The 24,308-nt window shown below is 45.4% G+C and overlaps 1 protein-coding gene and 2 pseudogenes across 1 annotated transcript; 1 reads left to right on the forward strand and 2 right to left on the reverse strand.

The window, feature by feature from the left end:
- Positions 1–4,225: 4,225 nt before the first annotated feature.
- Positions 4,226–6,838, reverse strand: LOC135975470 (olfactory receptor 11A1-like; annotated as a pseudogene).
- A 2,163-nt stretch (positions 6,839–9,001) lies between these two features.
- Positions 9,002–12,974, forward strand: LOC135975471 (olfactory receptor 10A7-like; annotated as a pseudogene).
- Positions 12,975–18,927: 5,953 nt separating this feature from the next.
- On the reverse strand, positions 18,928–19,899 carry LOC135975472 (olfactory receptor 11A1-like). The gene has a single exon (XM_065566523.1). It carries the CDS (start codon positions 19,897–19,899, stop codon positions 18,928–18,930), a length of 972 nt encoding a protein of 323 aa, XP_065422595.1.
- Between the last annotated feature and the right edge of the window lie 4,409 nt (positions 19,900–24,308).

Genomic DNA, 24,308 nt, shown 5'->3' on the forward strand with positions numbered 1-24,308 from the left:
ACTGCATTTTCTCCTCCTTCTGCTATTTGTCCATCCAAGTCTCTACCCCTTGGTCTGGTTCATTGTCTGTCTACACTTCAGTGAATCTGCCTTCCAAGCTGTTCATCTGTCTAATCATCTCTTGGTCCACCTGGCTAAATGTGTTTACACTCTATCTATCTATCTATCTATCTATCTATCTATCTATCTATCTATCGATCGCTAATGGATCCTTCCCTGTGGAAGTGGACTTCAGTGGGCAGGGGCTGCTGAGTGGGGACATGTCACAGCCACAGGCACTAAATTCAATTTACAGATATAACCTGATATTTGGTAACTAAGGAACATTCCTTCTCACTCTGTGTGCTGGTAATTTCACAGGCAAAGCAGCTGTGAATTGGAGCTGGCAAGAGGCCGTCAGTGTGACTGTAACACTCTAAGGACAGCAGTGGGAAGGGGATAGACTATAACAAGTGCTATCTTGGTGCCTGGTGGCTGATCAGAGAAGTGGCAATGAACGGTCTGTCCATGGGGCATAAGGTGCTTGACCTTAAGGATGCAGCAGATTCTACAGGTCTGATCACCGATTTGCTGTGACAGATCCCCAGTGTGAAGGAACCAGATCAGTTTCATTTGGAACATGCTAATTTCACTGATGCTTTGCTTAGATAAAAATAATTCAAAAAATAATGTAGAAAATCCTGCTTCATTATGTGCTTGTTAAAACCACCCGAGTTAGCAACACACGTATTAAAAAGAAACCTCTCCAGTGAGCCACGCAGCACCTGTGACTCTAGAGAGATTTAAAGAAGGTCACAATGGTCATTAACACTTCACCTGCCTTAATCAGCACTCAGGAATGTTAAACCCAGCTGAGACCTGGGCACTGCCTGGAGATTTAACAAACCTCTCAAGGTTCTGCCAGTGGCAGAAAAAGTTACTTGTTATTTTAATGGGTCCCGTCGAGGGCCATTAGACTGGAAACACTGTTGGTAAATGCAGGTTGCAGCGACAGTCCCATCGGGGCTGATTAGAAGAGAAAGTCAAAGGCGCTGATTGAAGTTAGACAAAGGAAGGGATGAGTCTGTTCCTATGGCAAGTAGCCCCCAATGGTTGAAGCGAAATGGTCGAGCCCTTCACTCCCAGCCCCTGTGAACAGCGATCCCTTCCTTCATAAATTCCATCAGACCCCCCGAGAGCGAGGGAATGCAAGGGGGAGGGGTGGCTGCAATGAAACTGGCATGGAAACAGATCTCAGATTCCCACTTGGTTAGCCAAGCAGTGCAGCCCAGGTGTGGGGAGAAAGAGGCAATTTCAGATTTCTAGGCCTCTGGAACGGAGCTCAGCCAACGTACCTGGGTTGTGACAGGCCTTGCTGTGCTGCCCACGCACCCCAGCTCTGCCAGTGCCCCTCAGTCCGAGCCCGCAGCCCCTTCCACTCTTCCATCTCTGGGTTCACACACGCACAGTTCTGTCATTGCCACGAGTCCCAGTCTGCAGCCCCTGTTATCCCAGCCCCGGGCTGCCCCACACACATCTCTGCTGAAGTCCATTATTCCTAACACACAATCCCTCTGGTATCCCAGGGTTAGCTCCCTTCACAGCTTTGGTGAGATGCCTCAGTGCTGACTTACATCACTCCTACTATTCCCCAGCTTGGCCAATGCATCATAATAATGAGCTACAGCCCCCCCATCATTGCTGTCCGACCCCAAACACACCGCCTCCCGAGTTTGCCTCTTAGTCTGGCCCTTTTCAGCCTTTTATTGGAAATGGCCTGATTCCCCTCAGGTGGGGACCCTTCTCTAACCAGGGCTGGCTTGGCCCCCGGCTCTCCAGCCCAAGGGCACGCGGCCCTGTCACAGGCAGGGATAGGCAGATATAGGTAACATGGTGCAACTCGTATGTGTAGACAAGCCTTGCACCTTTATTCCTCACTCTGGACACGAAGGAGACGGATAACGGGAGGTCTGACAACAGAGACGACAGAAAGAGAAGATTCAGTTTAGTTCTTTTATTGCACGATGCTCTCGGTGACAGACACGCAGTTATTAGGGTCTCATGGAACAAGGTAAAACCTGAGAAAGAACTGGTGGGAAACATCCCCTGGGAGTGGAAGGAATTCTCACGCTAGTGGTTTGGCTGTAAATGGACAGGCTGGGTTTTCCCATAAGAGGCCGATGTTAGGCACCCAAATCCTATGGGCAGTGAATGGGAGTTGAGCACCTAACACCCTTCGGTCCTATTGTCAATTACAACTGGACGTGGTGGAGCAGACAGGGCACTGGACTGGGACTCTGGAGAGATGGTTTCTTGCCACGAGCCCACTGAGTGACTCTGGGCAGGTAACGTCACCTCGTTCTGCCTGACTTTCCCCAGCTATAACATGAGGTTAAGGGTGAGGAGCTCGGGCTAAAATCACAAAGCTCCCACTTTAGGCACCCGAATCCCAGAGTCGGGCCCCCGGGATTCACAAACCCAGCTCGGCTGCTGGCAAACCCTGCAGGCACCCAAGTGTTTGCAGTAAACGGGCTGTAGGTGCCCCCGGACGTGCCTCTGCAGCCCCACCCCAGGCATCCGGACGCCGAGGCCCCGAAGTGACGCACAACCCTCGGGAAGGTGGGCGTTCCCCTGCCTGACTCCTCCAGGGCCCATCCCACAGGCCAGGTGCCCAGATACTTTGGAAAATCCCACTGGGCCCCCAAGTATCTGGAATCAACTGGCCCTAAATCGTGGCTGAAAAGTGGGCAAATACGAGTTCTGCGCTGGCGTCCTGTGGCCAAGGCCAGAGAGTTTCCTCTGGCTTTTCTCTTCCTTTGAAAAGCAGCCTGGGGATGAAATACACACTAGGAAACAAACGTTAATGGTACAATCACCTAACACTGGAATTCCAGGCAGATGTTGCAAGCCTATGTTTTAATAATGTAGGTATCATATATTTTTGTGTATGTGTGCGTATGCGTATGTGTGTGTGGGGGGGGGGGTATGTGTGCATATGCATGCATGTGTGTGTATGTGTGTGTGTGCATATGAGTGTGTTGCTGTATGTGTGCATGTGTGTGTGTGAGTGTGTGCATCCATGTATGTGTGTTTGCGTATGCGTGCATGCGTATGGGTGCACGTGTGTATGTGTGTGCGTGCATGTATGTATGTGTGCATTTGTAAGTGTGTGCATGTGTGTGCCCATGAATATATGTGTGTGTGTATGTGCGTGTGCATATGTGTGTGTTTGTGTGCATATGTGTGTGTGGGCATATGTGTGCATGTGTGTATATGTGCTTGCATTTGTGTATGTGTGCATGCGGGTGTGCGTATGCATGTGTGTGTGCGTCCATTTGTGTCTGTGTGCGTGCGTGTGTCTGGGTAAGTGTGAGTGTGTGTATGCATGTATGCACATATGCATGCATGTATGTGTATATGTGTTCATGTATGCATACGTGTGTGTGCATGTGTGTGTGTGCGTGTATGTATCTAGAAGTCTCCCATCCTACAATGAACGGACGCTGAGCGTTCCTGCTGAGTCCATTTCACCTGCACCCTCTCACCGAGCACAATCGCGGGTCATTGTCTGAACTTTGAGCAGCCACAAGTTCAAGTCTCCCACTAGCCCAGTGAAACCCACCTGTGGAATCTGATACCGGCCCTAACAAGACTGGGGTCCCAGGTTTTAAGAGGTCTCTCCATCTCCACTGTCTCCCAGGGCTGTCAGAGCAGTGGTTCTCAACCAGGGCCATGTGTAGCTTGGGGGTACACAGAGGTGTTCCAGGGGGTACATCAGCTCATCTAGAGATTTGCCTAGATTTACAACAGGCCCCATAAAAAGCACTAGCAAAATCTGTACAAACTAAAATTTCATACAGACAGTGACTTGTGTATACTGCTCTACAGACTATACACTGAAACGTAAGAACAATATTTGTATTCTAATTTATTTATTTCATAATTATATGGTAAAAATGAGAAACTCGGCAGTTTTTCAGTAGCAGTGCGCTGTGATAGTTTTGTATTTTTATGTCTGATTTTGTAAGCAAATAGTTTTTAAGTGAGGTGAAACTTGGGGATACGCAAGAGAAATCAGACTCCTGAAGGGGGTAAAGTCGTCTGGAAAGGTGCGAGACACTGTGTAAGAGCAGGACATGAAGCCCAATGAAGCTCAGGGAAAAACGACCTGGGACTACAGCAGGGTTTGGTTCAGTCTCTACCCCAACACATGTTATATCTATTTGAACCCAAGGAAATTGACAGGTTAGCGTGGTCCAAACATGAACTTTCTACAAGCTTTCCTCGGGGCCTCCTGGACCTCTTTGTTTCTCAGGCTGTAGATGAGGGGATTGACCAGGGGAGTCAGGACTGTGTAGGCAACAGACAGAACTTTCTTGAAGTCGCTCAGGATGTTGGTGGTTGGGAACATATAAACAGTCAGCAGAGTTGAATAATAAATGCTCACCACAATGAGGTGGGAGGAGCAGGTATAAAAGGCCTTTCGCCTCCCGATGATGGACAGGATTCTCAGGATGGTGGAGCTGATGCAGATGTAGGATATCAAGGTAAGCAGGAATGGGACCAGTGAGAAAAGCAAGCTGAGTGTGAAAGTCACCATTTCCATCAGGTGAGGGTCATTGCAGGAGAGTTTTACAAGGGGGATGAGATCACAAAAAAAAATGGTCAATACAATTGGGCCCACAGAATATTAACTGAGATATCGACAACATATTTATGCTATTACCTAGGAATCCATCTATCCAACAGCCACCTGCGAGCTTCAGGTAAGACCTGTGACTCATACGGGTTGGATAGCGCATAGGATTGCATATGGCTAAATATCGATCATAAGACATCACTGATAAGAGAAGGCATTCTGTAGCAATCAGAGAACCAACGAAATAAAATTGTGTGACACACCCATTTAATGAAATAGTCCTGTCCCCAGTCAGGGGACCAGCCATCTTCCTGGGCAGGATGGTGGAGCTGTAGCAGGTCTCCAAGCAGGCCAAGTTCCTCAGGAAGAAGTACATGGGAGTGTGAAGGTGCTGATCAGTCACAACTAGCACAACGATAAGGACATTCCCTGCCACGGTCGCGATGTAGATCACTAGGGACAGGAGGAAGAGAAGTACCTGCAGTTCTGGGAGATCCCAGAATCCCAGGAGGATGAATTCTGTGATGGACGTTTGGTTTCCCTACGGGAAAGAAATGAAGTCTGCCACATAAATCAAGAAAATTCACTCAATAAAACATAACCTTTTTTTCATTGTCCCCCTGCTAGCTACTGGAAATATGGGTGAGTGGAGAATGGAGGCCAGGGGAGGGGAAATGCCATCTCGTGATCCCAGGGGCAGATTTCATATCTGAGCAGACTGCAGGTTCAACAAAACATTAATCTCTCTGGAAACTCATGTAGTAACTTGAGAGATGGCACCAAGCACTCAAATATTAAGGTGATGGGGCTTAGGTACAACAGTACAAAAACGTGTTGCTTCAAATAGTCACATGTTTCACTACCTGGTGTGTCAGAGCAGGGCAATGGCCTTTATCGATTGGAGATCCAGGGGCGAACCGGGCCAGGATTGGATATTGTAGAGGGAGCCGCAACAGAGAGAAACAAACTAAACAACAAAGGCTGGGAATTGCAGTGTGTGGGCAGCCAACTCCAAGTGAATTGCAGTGGAAATGGGCCACCTAACTCTAGCAGAGCCATTGGAAAGTTTTTATCATCAGACCAATGCCTCTCCTTCCCTAGGACAATACTTCATTGTCCTGCCGTCGGACACTCGACATATGGAGATGAGATCTTCATTAAAAACCAAAACCAAACCAACTCCTGCTAGAAACCACCACATTAGCTAGAAATTGATCCTCCCTTGCAAGAAAAAATTCTGGATAAAATTCATAATGTGTAAGAAATGTGCAATTTTCACATTATGAGAGTGGTGTAGGATCCAAATTTCCATTTCATCGGCAATTGCATGATTTCAGATGTTGGATTTCATTCCAATTTTACTTTTTACAATGTTTTTACCTATTTTTTATTTTTTCTATGATAGTTTTATAGTATATTACATTGTGTATTATAGATCTTTACATTTATTTCTATTCATTTTTATATTATTTTATTTCATAAAGCTCTATACAATAACTTTTTTCCTAATCAAAATTGCATAGAAATTGATCTGTTCCCTGGAACATTTTGATTCCTATCAATAAAACTTTTTTTCATCAAAAATGCCAATCAGAAATATTGATCAGCTCTACGTTTTCTTCTTTATCTTTGGTTAAAAGAAATATTAATTCTCTCTCTCTCTCTAGTCTGCCATTACTGTGTCTCTCCCCATTACTGATCCTTAAAGAGAGAGGGTGGGTGAGGTGGTAACTTTTCCCGGACCGATTTACTAATCTTTATTAATTGCTCAATAAGGCCCAGACCCTGTACAGAGTTATGCACAAGGTTAATTTTACATCCTGGGAATAATTCTGTTCTGTCCGAGACTGCTCCGCTGACATCTAAGTTAAAATTTCCACTGACTTCTAGGATGGGCCCCTTTGATTTCAAAGGGATTTGGACAGCGAACGCCTTGTGCTTTCTTTAAACGTACAACTCGGCTGGATTTGATTTCCATCAACAGACGTTGGGAAAGGTCGATATCAGCTGATACAACCAAACCAACAACAGAAACTATCAGTAAGAGTGGAGGTTAGTGCAGCCTGTCCCTGCAACTTGCACCCACAGCGATGGTGTCACCGGCCCTGCGGCCGGGCAGGGAGCCCTCTGCACCCAGCGGTCCCGGGTGTCAATGAGCGGGGCTGGGACAGCAGAGTTGCTGAGGGCTTCCTGCACGGCCGCATGGCCGGCGACACCCATCCCTGCAGGCGTAAGGTGCGGGGAAGGCTGCGGCCCTGGCGGGCCTGGGCTGTGAGGAGGATGGTGAGTCTCTGGCTGTGCGGAGGCCACCCCGCTACTGAATGGTTTCTTCCCATCGACGGCGCTGCTCAACAATGAGGTGACCACTCCCGTGGCCGGGGGCTCACCGCCTCCTCCTCCTGCTCCCAGCCCTGTCCATGGATCTCTGCTCCACTGGACCAGAGCAGCCGCCTTCCCTGCCCCATGTGCCCTGGTGTCTTGGGTCCCTCAGCTGGTCGGGAGCCGCCCCCCTTCCCCCCCACTGGCAGCGCGGCCCTCGCCCTGACGCACACCTTAACCCTCCTGAGCTTCCTGTGACTGTAAAACTTAATAGTTAAAAATTGGGGCAAAATCTGAAAGATAAAATAATCCCAATATTAACCCTCTAAGGAGAGAAACAAACTGATGTTGCCAAGTCTACTTACAGCCAGTGTGTGTCCCCGAGCACCGAGCACAGCAGCCAACAGCAGCTCTGCTTTCCCCACAGCCGTTCACTCAGCGCCCCGTGACGGCGGAGCTGCCAGTGAGGGCACAACGCTGTAGGGGTGAGGAGGGGAGGTTAGAGAGGAACGGAGGCTGCTCCCGTGTTTGAAGCGCTGGCCTTGGATTGGGCAGATGTTGGTTCAGTTCCCTGCTTCTTCACCAACCCCTTGTGTGACTTTCAGGGCAGATTTCCAAAGGCTGGTAGGTACCTAACAATGTATCCTGGTGCCCGAGTAGCAGCTGTATCTAATGCCCATCGATTTCCAATCCCACTGGAGGTCTGGGTCTTGAGGTGTGTCAAGGCTGCTTCCCCACTCTGAACTTTAGGGTACAGATGTGGGGGCCTGCATGAAACTTCTAATCTTAACTACCAGCTTAGATTTGGTTTGCTGCCACCACTCCCAAAATGCTAATTCCCTTCCCTGGGTAGCCTTGAGAGACTCTTTACCAATTCCCTGGTGAATACAGTTCCAACCCCCCTTGGATCTTAAAACAAGGAGAAATTAACCATTCCCCCTCCTTTCTCCCACCAACTCCTGGTGGATCAAGATCCAACCCCCTTGGATCTAAAAACAAGGAAAAATCAATCAGGTTCTTTAAAAGAAGGTTTTTAATTAAAGAAAAACGTAAGAATCATCTCTGTAAAATCAGGATGGAAACTAACTTTACAGAGTAATCAAACTTAAAGAGCCCAGAGGAATCCCCTCTAGCCTTAGGTTTAAAGTTACAGCAAACAGAGATAAACACTTTAGCAAAAAGGTACATTTACAAGTTGAGAAAACAAAGATAAAAACTAACACGCCTTGCCTGGCTGTTTACTTACAAGTTTGAAATATGAGAGACTTGTTCCGAAAGATTTGGAGAGCCTGGATTGATGTCTGGTCCTTCTCAGTCCGAAGAGCAAACAACCCCCAAAACAAAGAGCACAAACAAAAGCCTTCCCCCCACCAAGATTTGAAAGTATTTTGTCCCCTTATTGATCCTTTGGGTCAGGTGTCAGCCAGGTTACCTGAGCTTCTTAACCCTTTACAGGTAAAAGGATTTTGGAGTCTCTGGCCAGGAGGGATTTTATAGTATGGTGCACAGGAGGGCTGTTACCCTTCCCTTTATAGTTATGACAAGGTGCCAAAAAAACACCATAAATCTGCCCATCTGTGCACCACCTCTCATCTATAAATCAGGGGTAATGGCATCACATATGGGTAGTAGGGGGATAGATACATTCAAGGCAGTGAGGTGCCCAGATACCAGGGTGATGGAGGCCAGGAAAGGAACTAGGATAGACATGACTTGACAGGACTTTCCTATTCCTAAAATCAGTCACTTTGCTTTCGGTTCGAAGTTTGAGAGAGATCAGTGCCCAGTTTCTCTTTGATTCCCATGGGATTAGTTACTGACCTACACTGTCTCAAACTCCTCAAGATTCAAGGATCAGAGCGGAAAAGATTGATTTACCTCTAAGGTGGGTCTGTCAGCAGCTGGGGTCTCTGTTGTCACCTGCTCACACAGCATTTCAGGTACCAGAATCCAGGTTATTCAGTTCATTTTCTGTCTCCACTGCATTTACTTACTTCCATGTGCCCAGAAACTGGAACGACAACCTAGAAAAGCTACTGAGACCCCTTTGCCATGTCTGGTAACATGACCCTGCGCCTCATTCCCTCTGTCAAACCGGGAACGTCTTTTCTGATTCTTTATACATCCTTCTGCGGGGAGAGGCCGTCTCCCGAGGCACGTCTGCTGTGGGGAATGCAACAGGCAAGGGGAAGTTGGTATTTACTGACATTTTCTAAAACTAAACCAGAGTCAAACTCCTAATCTCAAAGGGAGAGTCCTGGCGAGGGAAGAAACTTCTAATCTTGAAACAAATGTCTCTCTTTATTGCGTGAACGCTAGGGTGACTGTCAGGAAATAATGCACCAATTCTAGATTTTACAGCTGCCACAGTGATTTAGACACTGAGTTCCCATCCAATCCCCTTAGAAAGATTTGAAAATGGCACCAGAGTTAGCTGATCTTACATTTTCTCCATCCAACCCCCTGTTGCCCTCCATAGCAAGCGCACATGTACCCAATCCCCATCCAATGAGCTCACTCAATTAGTTCAGGTAACATTTTAAAAAGACTGTAAGTGATTTAGAAGCCTAAGTCCCATTTTCAAACGTTTCTCAGTTACTCAGGCTTAGCAACCTAAATCTCACTGAAAGGCAACGGGACTTAGCCTCCTATGTCACTATTGACGTTTGCTTAATTGTTTTTGAAAATGTTACCCTTAGCTCAAGGCCTGCTGGTCAGTGGTATCCGAAACGAGAAAGTGCAGCCTGCTGTGAGAAAATGCCGGTGCAACAGGTGCTTTACACATTGAGGTTGGGATCTTCAAAGGGGGGTTATGTACACAAGAAAGACCCAAGTCCCGTGACATTGCTATGAGAATTTGTCACCTAACTCCCATCGGCTTCTTGGAAAGGCCCATACCATGGAAGCATGGAACTCAGAGACCTGAGATTATAAAATACAAATCATTTCTTCCCACGTCCCAGAAAAGTTTCAGAGTCTCACGCATCTTCAGTGTCACAGCACTTAATACAAATCATTTAATATATATATATATATTCTACAACTTGACTCCAACACTGCCCTTTTTCAGCATGAAGATTTTGACCTACTGTCACTTCTTTCTCTGAAGGGAAGGTTTGTTCCAGCATTTACAGAAGGATACAAATACACCTCTACCCCAATATAACGCTGTCCTCGGGATTTGTTATCTTACCGCGTTATAGGTGAAACCGCATTATATCGAACTTGCTTTGATCCGCCGGAGCACGCAGCCCCACCCCCCCGGAGCGCTGCTTTACCGCGTTATATCCGAATTCGTGTTATATCGGGTCGAATTATATTGGGGTAGAGGTGTATCTGCTTATATCTGAATGAAAAACCAACTAGGAGAGAGTTATAATTTCCAGTTCTCTACTACCATAATTTGCCCCCTAATCGTGCAGTAAGGTATCATTTCAATTTATCCCCAGAGTGAAAAATGTTGTGTCAAAGCTTTGTTGTTCGCAATGTCCAAATATTGACTATTTGTGGCTCTCATCATTGCATTTTGAAAAAAGGGGTTTGTTTGTTTGTTTCTTTAATTGACCTCTGGCAAATACATTGCTGACTGGCCTGGGTGGTGCATATCATAGGCTGAGGGAGGTGAAAACTCCCCAAACAGCCCAGCATGGCCCGGCCCACGCTCCACCTTGAGGCCCCCGCCTGGCTACTGCTTTCCCCTTGGCCCCAGCCCTGGCAGGTTGCTTGTCTTCTGGGAAGCGTGCTGGGGCTGGGCTGGGGCTGGGGCTGGGGCTGGGGCTGGGGCTGGGGCTGGTGCCTGCAGCAGGGACTTGAGGCAGTTGGGGCTGCCCAGCGCTGGGAGCCCCTGGCACTGGGGCCCTGCCATCCACTGCTCGGGGGGCTGTGGGAGCTGTGGAGGGGTGGCCTGGTGCTCTTGTGGCGGGGTGCGGAGATAGGGGCTCGGGACTCCAGAGGGGTAGGGGAGGTGGATGGGGCGGGGCCTCAGTCAGAAGGGGAGGGGCTGGGGCGTGGTTCTCCCAAGAAGCGGCTCACACCCCGTCAATGCCAACAGGGATGAAATCCCATTGCTTAACTCTTCAAGGGAAAGACGTCTCACCTGCACATTGGCTAGAAGACAAGGAGAGAGCTGAATCTTCTCACACTGCGGGTTAGGTTTTTAATTCCAAGTTGATTGACTCTTCATCACTTTAAGGATTATTAAACCTGAGATTTCAGTTAAAAAGAATTATTTTATTTGGTCATTTCCTGTGATCAGCTGCCATGGAGAGATCATTAACAAGGCTACATAAAACATTGGCCACATTAACCTCTGCTTCCCCCAATGCCCAGTGCACAGTATAGCCGCCCCTTTCCCAGCCTTCCTCCTCTGCTCTCCCTAGTGCCCCCATGCTACAATAGAGCTGCCCCTTTCCCATTCCTCACCCTCTGCTGCCCCAGTGACCCTTAGCCCCAGGTACATTCTTGCATGTGCAGCTGGCACTGTACAAAACCAGGATGTACAGCAGCACACTGCTGGAAACAAACCAACCAACCCCGAACGCCATTCTGGGATGTATTGGCAGGTGTGTTGTAAGCAAAGTATGAGACACACTTCTTTCCCTCTCTACCACGCTTATTAAGGCTGATCAGGAGTATTGTGTCCAGTTCAGGTAAGATGGGGACAAATAGAAAAAAGTCAACACAGCCGACAGCAAGAGAAGAGAAGGGGGGCCGAGGACAGCCACATCTAGAATATGGAAATACCTTCCGAACAAAACAGGGACTGTGGAAGTAGCTTCAGTGAGATTTGAACTGGATGAATAGAGAATTTGCCCCTATGAATGGAGAAGATTTTCAAGGCACATGTGACAGCCAGTCTCCCAAACACTTAAAAGTATTTAGGTGCCTAACTCCCATAGAAATCAATGACAGTTAGGCACCTACATATGTTTGAGGATGTGGGCCACAATTCCTACTGAATGTCCTTGGGAATTGGGACCATAACTCCCATGTGTGCCTTTGAACATCTCCCCATTAGTTCCTGCAGTGGGTCATTCCTTCACATGTCATCTAGATATTTATTGTCCTCCCACAGATAAAATATGCAGAAGAATCAAGAAGGGGGAACCTCACCACGGTGACTGAATTCATTCTACTGGGATTGTCCAAACACCACAAGCTGGAGGTGCCTCTGTTCTCCGTCTCTCTGTTAATTCACACCATTACCCTCATGGGGAACAAACTTCTCATAATCATCACCATGGACGCAGCCCTTCACACCCCCATGTATTTCTTTCTCCAGGTCTTATCCTTCCTGGAGATTTGCTACACCTCGGTCGCTGTCCCCAAGATGCTGGTGAACTTCCTCTCAGAGGACAGGAGCATTTCCTACATGGCCTGCACTGCAGAAATGTACTTCTTGGTCTTCCTTGGAATCTCTGCTTCCTACTGGCCGCCATGGCGTATGACCGCTACAGGGACATAAGTAACCCATTGATGTACAGGCTCATCATGAACAGGAGAGTCTGCCTTTCACTGACAGTTCTCTCGTGGTTCAGTGGTAACGTGGTGTCCCTAGTACAGACAGTCTGGGTTTTCGCCTTGCCATTTTGTGGGTCCAATAAAATTAACTATTTCTTCTGTGATATTCCCCCATTTATTAAGCTTTCTTGCATTGACACCTCTCAGTATGAAATGCAGTTATTTACAGCTGCTATACTGGTCATCTTCATTTTCTCTCATCCTTCTGTCCTACATCTTTATTGTCTCCACCACCTTACAGATGGCATCAGCTGAAGGCAGACACAAAACCTTCTCCATCTGCTCCTCACACCTCATTGTGGGGACATTGTATTATGGGAGCCGCAGTCTGATCTATTTAAGACACAATTCTATTAACTTACAAGGCTGCAACAACATGCTCTCTCTGATTAACACAACCGTCACCCCCACCTTGAACTTCTTTATCTACAGCCTGAGAAACAAGGAGGTGACAGGGGCTCTGAAGAGATTTTCGGGAGACAGGAGAAAGAGAAAAATATTTTCTCACAGAAAGTAATTTGGGTGCATATCTTTTTTCTGATATGAATTACACAACAGTGCAAATCTGGAGTAGCTCTTTGAAGTCAGTGGCATTCAATGCTACAGTTGAACTAGGGTTCAAAAACTGCAAAAAGAATCACATAAAAATTGTAACATTTCTTAAATTTTTTGTGTGCATTGAAATCAGAAATCAAATTAGAAATCAATGTTTCAGAAATGATGATCTTCATAGCTGCTTGAAACACAGAAAAAAATTACAAAAAATCATCTGCATTTAATGTAAATAGTCTCTCATTGTTTTCATTTCAACTCAAAATTGGAATGAAAAATGTTGTTGAGATATCTAATTTTGGAAAATAATGTTAATGTCCTCTATGTAAAATCATTGTATTTGAGACCACATGTGTATATGACTGTCTTCTAGATATCTGTATTTACTGGAAAGGGCTTGCATGGATCTGGGAAGGGGATATGAAGAGCATCACTTCTAGGTTCATTGCACCATACTGGAACGGCCATACTGGGAGTCAAGGCTCCTTCCCCACTCTGAACTTCAGGGTATAGATGTGGGGGCCTGCATGAAAACTTCTAAGCTTAACTACCAGCTTAGATCTGGTCTGCTGCCACCACTCCCAATGTCCTAATTCCCTTGCCTGGATAGCCTTGAGAGACTCTTCACCAATTCCCTGGTGAATACAGATCCAAACCCCTTGGATCTTAAAACAAGGAGAAATTAACCATCCCCCCTCCTCTCTCCCACCAACTCCTGGTGGATCAAGATCCAACCCCCTTGGATCTAAAAACAAGGAAAAATCAATCAGGTTCTTAAAAAGAAGGCTTTTAATTAAAGAAAAAGGTAAAAATCATCTCTGTAAAATCAGGATGGAAAATAACTTTACAGCATAATCAAACTTAAAGAGCCCAGAGGAATCCCCCTCTAGCCTTAGGTTCAAAGTCACAGCAAACAGAGGTAAACACCCTAGTAAAAGGTACATTTACAAGTTGAGAAAACAAAGATAAAACTAACACGCCTTGCCGAGCTGTTTACTTACAAGTTTGAAATATGAGAGACTTGTTCAGAAAGATTTGGAGAGCCTGGATTGATGTCTGGTCCCTCTCAGTCCCAAGAGCGAACAACACCCAAAACAAAGAGCACAAACAAAAGCCTCCCCCCCCCCCGCACCAAGATTTGAAAGTATCTTGTCCCCTTATTGGTCCTTTGGGTCAGGTGTCAGCCAGGTTACCTCAGCTTCTTAACCGTTTACAGGTAAAAGGATTTTGGAGTCTCTGGCCAGGAGGGATTTTATAGTATTGTACACAGGAGGGCTGTTACCCTTCCCTTTATAGTTATGACACTGGGTCAGACCAAAAGTCCACCTAGCCCAGTATCTTGTCTTCTGACAGTGGCCAATGCCAGGTGCCCTAGGGGGAATAAACTGAACAGGTCATCATCAAGTGATCCATCCCCTGTCGTCTATTCCCAACTTCTGGCAAACAGGGGCTAGGGACACCATCCCTGCCTGTCCAGGCTAATAACCATTAATGGACCTATCCTCCATGAATTTATCTAGTTCTTTTTTGAACCTGTTATAGTCTTGGCCTTCACACCATCCTCTGGCAAGAGGTTTCACAGATTGACTGTGTGCTGTGTGAAGGAATACTTCCTTTTTTTTTGTTTTAAACCTGCTGCCTATTAATTTCATTTGGCGACCCCTGGTTCTTGTGTTATGAGAAGGAGTAAATAACACTTCCTTATTTACTTTCTCCACACCAGTCATGATTTTATTGACCTCTATCATATTCCCCCTCAGTCATCTCTTTTTCAAGCTGAAAAGTCCAGTCTTATTTATCTCTCCTCATATGGCAGCCGTTCCATACCCCTAATCATTTTTGTTGCCCTTTTCTGAACCTTGTCCAATTCCAATATATCTTTTTTGAGATAGGGCGACCACATCTGCACGCAGTATTCAAGATGTGGGTGTACCATGCCTTTATCTAGAGGCAATATGATATTTTCTGTCTTATTAACTTTCCCTTTCTTAATGATTAAGGTCAAGGTTGACCAAATGCTATTTTTAATTATGAATGTTTAGTTGACTGTGGTAAAGTAAACTGTTGGTTCAGTCATTCCTTCACGAGACGCGTATCTATATGTGAGGAAAGTTCCTCCAAATTTCCATTCATCCCTGCCCTGTTTGGCCAAGCTTTGAAAGAAACCCTGGCGTATGATGGCTGATTCTCCATGGTCCTGTAGCTTCTGCCATCGATTACACTTGTGCAAAGCAATTACAGAGCGAAATGTAAAATGCTGCCAGAGCAGAATGATAGGCCTGATTCTTCTCTGACTGACACCCGTGTAAATCAGAAACAACTGCACTGACAACAGAGGCATAAGTCAGGGAAGAAACAGATCCTGAGTATTTATATTCTCATTCAGAGGTGGGAATGATTGCACAAGTTGCAAGACAATGGACATTCATACTTCCCTCTCCTTCCTAGAATTGGTCCATATAAAGTAGGCCAGCTGGCTTGTTGTTCTCCAATTTCTCCATTCTAGATACACTACAGAAGAGAATTTTTCTCACGGACACTTTGACCAACTCCTGAGTCTCTCAATCCTCTTAGGGATGGAGGCAAAGCCCAGTGAAGTCAATGGAGAGACTCCCATTAAAGTCTGTGAGCTTTGGACCAGGCCATGAGTTCTTAAAGGGTGAAACTCACTGCTGTTCAGAAGATCAACAAAAGGCCCATGCACCACCTGACTTCCAGCTAAGTACTCCAAATATGGCTGAAATGTTGTGTAGGCCTAACACTGGCTCTCTGGGGAGGGTAATATTTCACCCCAAATGATGCATACTGACCCTATCGCTGAGAGCTTGGGATACAACAGGGGGCTCACAAACAACTATTTGATTGTCACTGCACCCTGATCATGATTAACTGACATGATGTGGATCAGTAGAGGACGGAGCATTGCTAAAGTGAACACCTGACCCGTTCTCTGAATGGAAAGAGGATCCCAGATCTTTCTGGTGATAGTGGGAAAACTCTTGATGTTGAGTAGAGCTGGCTGGAAAATCAGGATTTTCCTGGGGAAATGTTTATGGGGAAAATCCCCATTAGAAATATTCCTGTCTGGAAATTCCAATTGTCCTGCATGAAATTTTGAAAACATAGGAAACTGTTGGGTTTTTTCCCACACTTTCTAACCTTTTCCAAATGATTTCCAGCTTCACAGAATATTCCTAAGCATTGAACGTGGGCTTTTTTTAAAGTTAAAGTATTGCTTTCTCTCTCGGAAAGTAATATTTTCAGAACTTAGTTATTTTCCAAATGGAAAAAGTTGGTGGAAGGTCAGAAAGTAGTTTTTTCCTCCCCTCAATTTCTTACTGTTTTCCAAATTTTGCCATTTGGAAAATACCCTGCTGGTGGGAGGATCCCGGGCTAGGAGTTTCCCAGGAGAATAGTGGCATTAAGTGCCCAATGGGAGATGGGTAACTTGGAGAATGGGGTGTATCCATACATCTATCCACCCACCCATCCCCATCCCTATCTATCTCCCTACCTACCTATTTACTTAGCTATCTGGTGGGATGGCAATTTTATATGTGGTGGTGTTTTTTAGCTAACAGGGTGGTTAAAACAAAATCAAATGTTACGTGATTTTAAAATAAAAACAACCATAATAACAACAATAATAATTAATCATATAAAATCAAAGCACTTAGCACAACATGACTTTGGGGCAAAACATTTTTCCTTTATTTGTGAGTTAGATCCCCCTGCACACTTTCATGGTGTTCCAGAAATGCTCAATCAGAATAATTTTCTGTTTGACTTTCCTGGTTACAAAATGGGAAAAACGAAAACTCTCCACCTGTAAGGGATCATGTAAAGCTTAACGTTTTAATTGTTAACTTTCAACGTGCTGGCGAATATTCCACACCCTGCTTCGTGCCAGCACAATAGCTTTGATTGCAGGAGTTTCAGTCACTGCACAATCGGAATAACACACTGATGTCTCAGACCCATCGTGTAAGGGTCTCAAAAAATAACAAGTCAAGTGGCAGCAGACCAGGTGAAAGGAGCTAAAGTTCCTAGTGTGTGAGTGTTTCGCTGAGTGAAGCAGATTCCAATGACCTCTGGTCCCCCAGGCCCAGCTCCGCAAAGGGACGAGGGACCTGAAGACTAGGTGTAAGCAGCTTTAGGCACCACTGCAATCCACAATCACATGTTCTGCTGCCATTTAACTCTGTAGGCACTTAAAATTACTCATGGCTGGATACTGAAAAGTATTTAGGTACCTAGTGGGATTTTCAAAAGCTTCTAAGCCCCCAAACCCCACCAAAATCCATCCCTTTACTAATCTGGCCCATGTCCCCTAAATTTGAGCTGTAAATATTCCCTAAGAGCCTAACTTGCTGCGTCTCGGCATGCTCCTCTGGACACCCATCTGACACCTAAGTCCCAGCACAATCCTTTAGTTAGGCTTGGCAGAATCCCTTTTTTTTTCTAATTTCAATGCATGACACCAGTGTGCACCTTTAAACATTTTGTTTCTATTTTTATCAATTTATGTTTTCACAGTTGTGCAAAATTATGAGTTTTAAGGTTTTTTTTAATTATTTCTATTGATTTGAACAATCACAGTGTTAGAGGGTTTTCCCTTCACCTCCTACCCTGGTTCTCGTCACGCAGACAGAAAGCAGAAGACCAGAAGTCTAAAGTGCAGGCAATGTGATGTTTATTGGGGTTAGTTTCAAGCAAACATATCCACAGCTCTACATGCCGGCCGAGTCTGTTTTCCAGTTTTCCATTCCCAGCTCTGACGCCGCAGAGTGTTTACCTCGTGTCTCCCTTTCCAGCTCTGACACCGCAGAATCTTGCCTGTGTCCCTGTTCCCCATTCCCCCCTTCTTAGCAGGCCCAAATATACCTGCTGTGTACACCCCTGGTCCTACCCCTTACAACTTACGGTCATATTCCATTTTGGAGGGTCATGAGTCTGGGGTCTTCATGCAACCTCTTTTGTACTCCATGGGACAGGTAAGGAGTGACGTTGTGTTCTGGCCAAGGCCAGACTTTTCTTTGGCTTTTAGTGTGTTTTATGGCTGCCCCCAGCCCCATTCCTTCTTGTCCTTCTTGATTGGTTGCTTGACCCTGGCTTGAGAGAAGATCCAGGCAACTTTCCAGTGTATGCTCACATATTACACTCCCACCATACCCTGTAACACCTTAACACTATCTGCTTGTGGGCCAATGTAACACACAGCGTCTTTGTTCTTTGTTCACACATATTAGTAAGGATATAAGAGTATCAAAAAGTCAAACCCCAAATTCTATGCCGGGCTCACAAACAAGCCTATATACTAATACACAATTGTGGTAAATTGTGAGGATGGGTGACACAACAGGGCTGGACAGACAATAATTATTTAATGACAGGAAATGTTGATTTTAAAAAGTCAAAGCTTTATAGCTGTTAAAACACACAGTGACAACATCCATGCCCTGTCACCCAATCCCAGATTCTGGCAAACAGAGGCTAGGGACACCATTCCTGCCCATCCTGGCTAATAGCCATTGATGGACCTATACTCCATGAACGTATCTAGTTCTTTTTTGATCCCTGTTATAGTTTTCAACTTCACAACATTCTCTGGCAAGGAGTTCCACAGGTTAACTGTGTGTAGTGTGAAGGAATACTTCCTTTTATTTGTATTAAACCTGCTCCCTATTAACTCAGTCTTTTAGCTCCCCTTACCCCAGGCTGATCCAGGGCCCATCCACACTATAACTCACGAGTCAGCGAATACCTGGCTCTGCAATCATTACTTATGAACTGGTTCTTCTGCATAGGTCTTACTGTCAGTATTAGAACAGCTCTGGTAATTCAGGGCTCCCACATGAGCTGTGGTTTGCTACATCACACCACCTAATGAGTTCCTGTTATACACATTGAATTGCAATCTACAATAAATGCCTAGAAAAAAGTTTGTGATTGGTTATAAAAGTCATAGTCTTACTTAGAGCTTTTCTCAGCGCCTCCTTGACCTCTTTGTTTCTCAGACTGTAGATGAGGGGGTTCACTATGGGAGTCAGGACCGAATAGAAGATGGAGAACACTTTGTTCAGTGCCGCAGTGTCTGGGAGCATGTAGACAATGAACACGGTCCCATAGAATATAGTGATGATGATGAGGTGAGAGGAGCAGGTGGAGAAAGCCTTTTCCCTCCCCGTGCTGGAAGGGATTCTCAGGACAGCGTGGATGATACACACGTAAGATGTCAGGGTTAAGAGAAATGGAGGAAGAATGAATATAAAGGAGAGAAGGAAATTCACAAGAACCATCCAGCTGGTGTCACTGCAGGACAGTTTTATCAATGGGGTGTAATCACAAAGGAAATGGTCAATTTCATTGGGACCACAGAAAATCAATTGTGATAACCAACATGCCGCAATGGTGCTGACCACAGACCCACTTAGCCAAGACCCAGCTGCTAGCTGGAAGGAAAATCTTCTCGTCATGTGGGCTGCATAATGCAGAGGTTTGCATATGGCTAAATACCGATCGTAAGACATCATCGATAAGAGACAACATTCTGTAGCTAAAAGAGAACCAAAGATATCAAATTGTACGAGGCAGCCACTCACAGAAATGGTTCTGTCCCCAGTCAGGAGACTGGCCATCAACCGGGGCAGGATGGTGGAGCTGTAGCAGGTCTCCAGGCAGGACAAGTTCCCCAGGAAGAAATACATGGGGGTGTGAAGGTGCTGATCAGCCAAAACTAGTGCAATGAAGAGGATGTTCCCGGCCACAGTCACAATGTAGATCACTAGAAACAGCGGGAAGAGAAGAATTTGAAGTTCATGGATATTCCCAAAGCCCAGGAGGATGAATCCAGTAATGGACGTTTTATTTCCCTCTGTTGTGTCTGCCATGGGGTCTGTCAAGAAAAGTAATAATTAAAAAGCAGTAACAGTAGCCTGTGGGACATGACATGAAACAGATACATTTTTGGAGGGGTGGGGGGGTTACTTTATTTTATTTGATGTATAAACTGGTTATAGAGGTAGGGAGAGGCTCTTTGGGATTTCTACACTTCGGGGGGAGGGACAGTTCAGTGATTTGAGCATTGGCTTTCTAAACCCAGGATTGTGAGTTCAATCCTTGAGGGGGCCATTTAGGGATCTGGGGCAAAAATCTGTCTGGGGATTGGTCCTGCTTTGAGCAGGGGGTTGGATTAGATGACCTCCTGAGGTCTCTTCCAATCCTGATATTCTATGACCTTTCCCCTGTAAATACCATCAAAATCAGCAAGATGGATTTAGTTTAGATAGTAGAAAAACATTCTAACTCTAAGGGTAGTTACGCCCCGGAACAGGTTACCAAGGCAGGTTTTGGAATCCCTGTCATTGGACATTTGAAAAGCAGCTTAGACAAACACCTGTCAGAGATGGTCTAGATGGTCAGCACAGGAGGGTGGACTAGGTGACATCTCAAGATGCTTTCCAGCCCTTCATTTCTATGGTTTATGATTTTATCTCCTTGTGACACACATCTCTGAATTTTTTACTGATTCCTTAGTGGTGAATTTGTATGTGAAGTTTTAGTTAAGCAGTACAATATTAGTAGGTTGATTGTTATTCTATGTCTTTTTTTAGGGTGTTTTAACAGATTTACAAATCCTAGACATGTAAATATCAGATACAATACTTGCCTATTTCTTCTTCATATCAGCTAGAAATTACATTATTTCAGTCATATCAAACTGTAAGCTCATGTGTTTTAGGGTTGCTTTTATCATCTGTAACCTAAAAAGCACTCTGATGACAAATTAATGAAGAAAGAGAGATAGATGGATGAAGGAAAGGGAAAACCTTCTCTACCTCCTTCTGGGGTCTCACTGACCTCTGGGCTTTAACCAACAACAATCCTGGAGGTTGGCTTTTATGCAGTGAATGACTGGGGATATACAAATGATCATAAATCCTCTGAAATTCCTGCCATTTTCTCTGGTTAGGGCTGACTGAGTAAACCCAGGGTGTTCTACATGCATCTAAACTGTCTGCTCAGGGTGTGTCTCACAGAAAGAAATCTGTTAAACATCATTCATGACAATATACATACCTTCTGTGAAACTGATGAGAAGCTTTGTGCTTCCTCAAAAACAAGTATAACAAAAGCTGGACTCTCTGATGTGACCTCTTCATGCAGTCTTTCGCAGAGTACGATACAGGATCTAGAGTCTATCACCATCATCTTCATGGACCTCAGTAAAGAGACCTGAGAGTTCTACACAAGACCCCCAGTTCCATTCTCCTACTTGGCACTGCTGGCTTTTAACTGATCCCAAAAGTGACTGCCTCCTCTTATTCGTTACATGAGAGAGCCACAACTCCCTGGAAACTTCTGCTAATGGGAATTTTCAACTGCCTCAAAGACAGAGTTAATACTGCATTTATTTTTAGAACTTACAAACAAGTGTAACAAGTGAACTCCTAACCTAAGTGAGAAAGTTGTGGAGATAGGAGAACTTCTAGCTTCAAAGAAGGTGCTTCTCTTTACCAGTGCTAAGGAACATAGGAATTGCCACTTTAGAGGAGGTCAGTCATCCACCTTACCCACTCTTCTATCTCTAAACTGGCTAGTACCAACTGCTTTAGAAGAAGGTTCATAGTTGCACAGCAGAGACATTGAATCATCTTCTCTGACCTCCTGTACATAGCAGGACATTACTTTTAACCCAGTTAACTCTGTATTTAGTCCAATAATGTGTGATTGGTTAAAGCAACTTTCAGAAAAGCATCTGTTTTTGATCTGAAGAGCTCGAGAGGAGGAGAATTCACCACTTCCCCTGGTATCTTGTTCCAATGGTTAATCATCTTCTCTGGAAGAGTGACTCCCTGGCTGGCGTGCCTCCTCATGTTTGGGCATGGCCTAGCAGGGTCTTCTTCTTCGGCACCCCATGCCAACTATCACTTTGGCCACTCTCCGGTGGTCTAGTTCTCGTGACTTGGCCCTCCAGCTAAATCACATAGAATCTCACCCCTTCTGAGATAAACTTAGTTCAGCTCAACAGTAGTTCAGCAGCTGCACACCAGATCTTCAGCCTGACTTCAGATTTCATTGGCCTTCCAGCTCATCTCTGCGGGTCTTCGTTCCACCATCCTCGGCAGGCTGGTAGGGGAACCCCGGCCTGCCCTCTACTCTGGGTTCCAGCCCAGGGACCCTGTCGTAAGCAGCTCAGCTCTGTCTATTCACTCCCATTGCCTCCCCCTGGGCTACTTTCTAACTCAGTCTGTCCCTAGGCCTTTCTCAAAGCCCCTTCTTGGGCCCACTCCTCCACAGTCCCAGAAGGAAAGAAGATTTGTTATGGTGAACAAAGCTAATGTAGAGGTCCTACACCAGGGTTATCTGCCCCTAAGAGGCTCTTTGTATTTATCAGTCTCAGGACATCCTCTGGCCCCAGACTAGACTTCCTCAATGCAATCTATAATTTTTCTCTGACCTCAGCCAGCCCTTCCTTCAAGTTGCTAGCACAGGAGAACCATCCCTTCTCCTGCTCATCCCCTACTGTATTGGGCTTTTCCTCTATTAATTCCTCACTCAAGGTTTGACCTCTCTCGTAGGTGTAATAGGGTAGGGCTGACTGAGCTCCCAGGTCCTCATTAACCTCTTTCCGGCCAGTGTGGAGTCAGTGTCCCCCTTCAAGCCCTCAAGGTTAAACACTTGTGCCCCATTTTTCTAATTTACATTTGTCTGGCTTCTGTTTCCAGCCACTGGTTCTTGTCCTGCTAAATTAAGAGTGCCCTTTAGTACCAGGTCCTTTCTCTGCATGAAGGAAGGTCTACGCTGTAATCAAGTCACTTCTCAGTCATCTTTTTGATAAGACTGAGAGGTAGAACCCCAGGACCCCATAGAAAGTCTCCAAATATCCAAATCAGTTAGCTGTTGGCTTAATATGGGATGATACTGCTGGTAAATCTGATGCAATAAATAATTTATCACTAAAAGCAGTGATGTCCTGGGGGTAAAAACCAGATTTTTTTGTTTACCCAAATTTCCCATTGATCATTACTGGTAAGGGACTAACTACTATAGCTTGGTATGCAATGTTCACCCAAAGTCTTTCTCACATAATGGGCTAAGCGGAGAAGCTGAAGACCTCTAGGTTGGAGTCTCATTTCTTCTCTTGAGTGGTCTTGATAATAACTTGCACATCATCCCATTAGCGGGATAAATATGTTAAAATATAATGATTGGAGCTGGCCAAAAATTACCCTATGGAACAATTTTCCATTGAAAGATGCTGCTTTGACAGAATAAGAAGATTTCATGGGAATGTGTTGATTAAATTGAAACTTTCAGTGGAGACCAGGCAGGCTCCTGGTTGACTTCAACTTGACAGTATCAATTCTGATAGAATCAATTCCGATGAACTTAGAGGAGAGAAAAGTGATCAGGAACAGTCAGCATGGATTCCCCAAGAGCTAGTCATGCCTGACTAATCCAATTGCCTTCTATGATGAGCTAACTGGCTCTGTGGATGAGGGGAAAGCAGTGGACGTGTTATTCCTTAATTTAGCAAAGCTTTCGATACGGTCTCCCACAGCATTCTTGACAGCAAGTTAAAGAAGTATGGGCTGGATGAATGGACTATAAGGTGGATAGAAAGCTGGCTAGATTGTCAGGCTTAATGGGTAGTGATCAATGGCTCCATGTCTAGTTGGCAGCCGGTATCAAGCGGAGTGCCCCAAGGGTTGGTCCTGGGGCCTGTTTTGTTGGATATATTCATTAATGATCTGGAGGATGGCATGGACTACACCCTCAGCAAGTTTGTAGATGACACTAAACCGGGAGGAGTGGGAGATACACTGGAGGGTAGGGATAGGATACAGAGGAACCTAGAAAAATTAGAGGATTGGGACAAAAGAAATCTGATGAGGTTGAACAAGGACAAGTGCAGAGTCCTGCACTTAGAACGGAAGAATCCCATGCACTGCTACAGACTAGGGATGAGTGGCTAGGAAGCAGTTCTGCAAAAAAGGACCTAGGGGTTACAGTGGATGAGAAGCTGGATTTGAGTCAACAGTATGTCCTTGTTGCCAAGAAGGCTAATGACATTTTGGGCTGTATAAATAGGGGCATTGCCAGTAGATCGAGGGACGTGATCATTCCCCTCTATTCAGCATTGGTGAGGCCTCATCTGGAGTACTCTGTCCAGTTTTAGGCCCCACACTACAAGAAGGATGTGGAAAAATTGGAAAGAGTCCAGCCGAGGGCAACAAAAATGATTCGGGGGGTGGAACACATGACTTATGAGGAGAGGCTGAGGGAACTGGGATTG

This window comes from Chrysemys picta, chromosome 13, assembly GCF_011386835.1.
Source record: "Chrysemys picta bellii isolate R12L10 chromosome 13, ASM1138683v2, whole genome shotgun sequence".
In the NCBI taxonomy this organism is placed as follows: domain Eukaryota; kingdom Metazoa; phylum Chordata; order Testudines; family Emydidae; genus Chrysemys; species Chrysemys picta.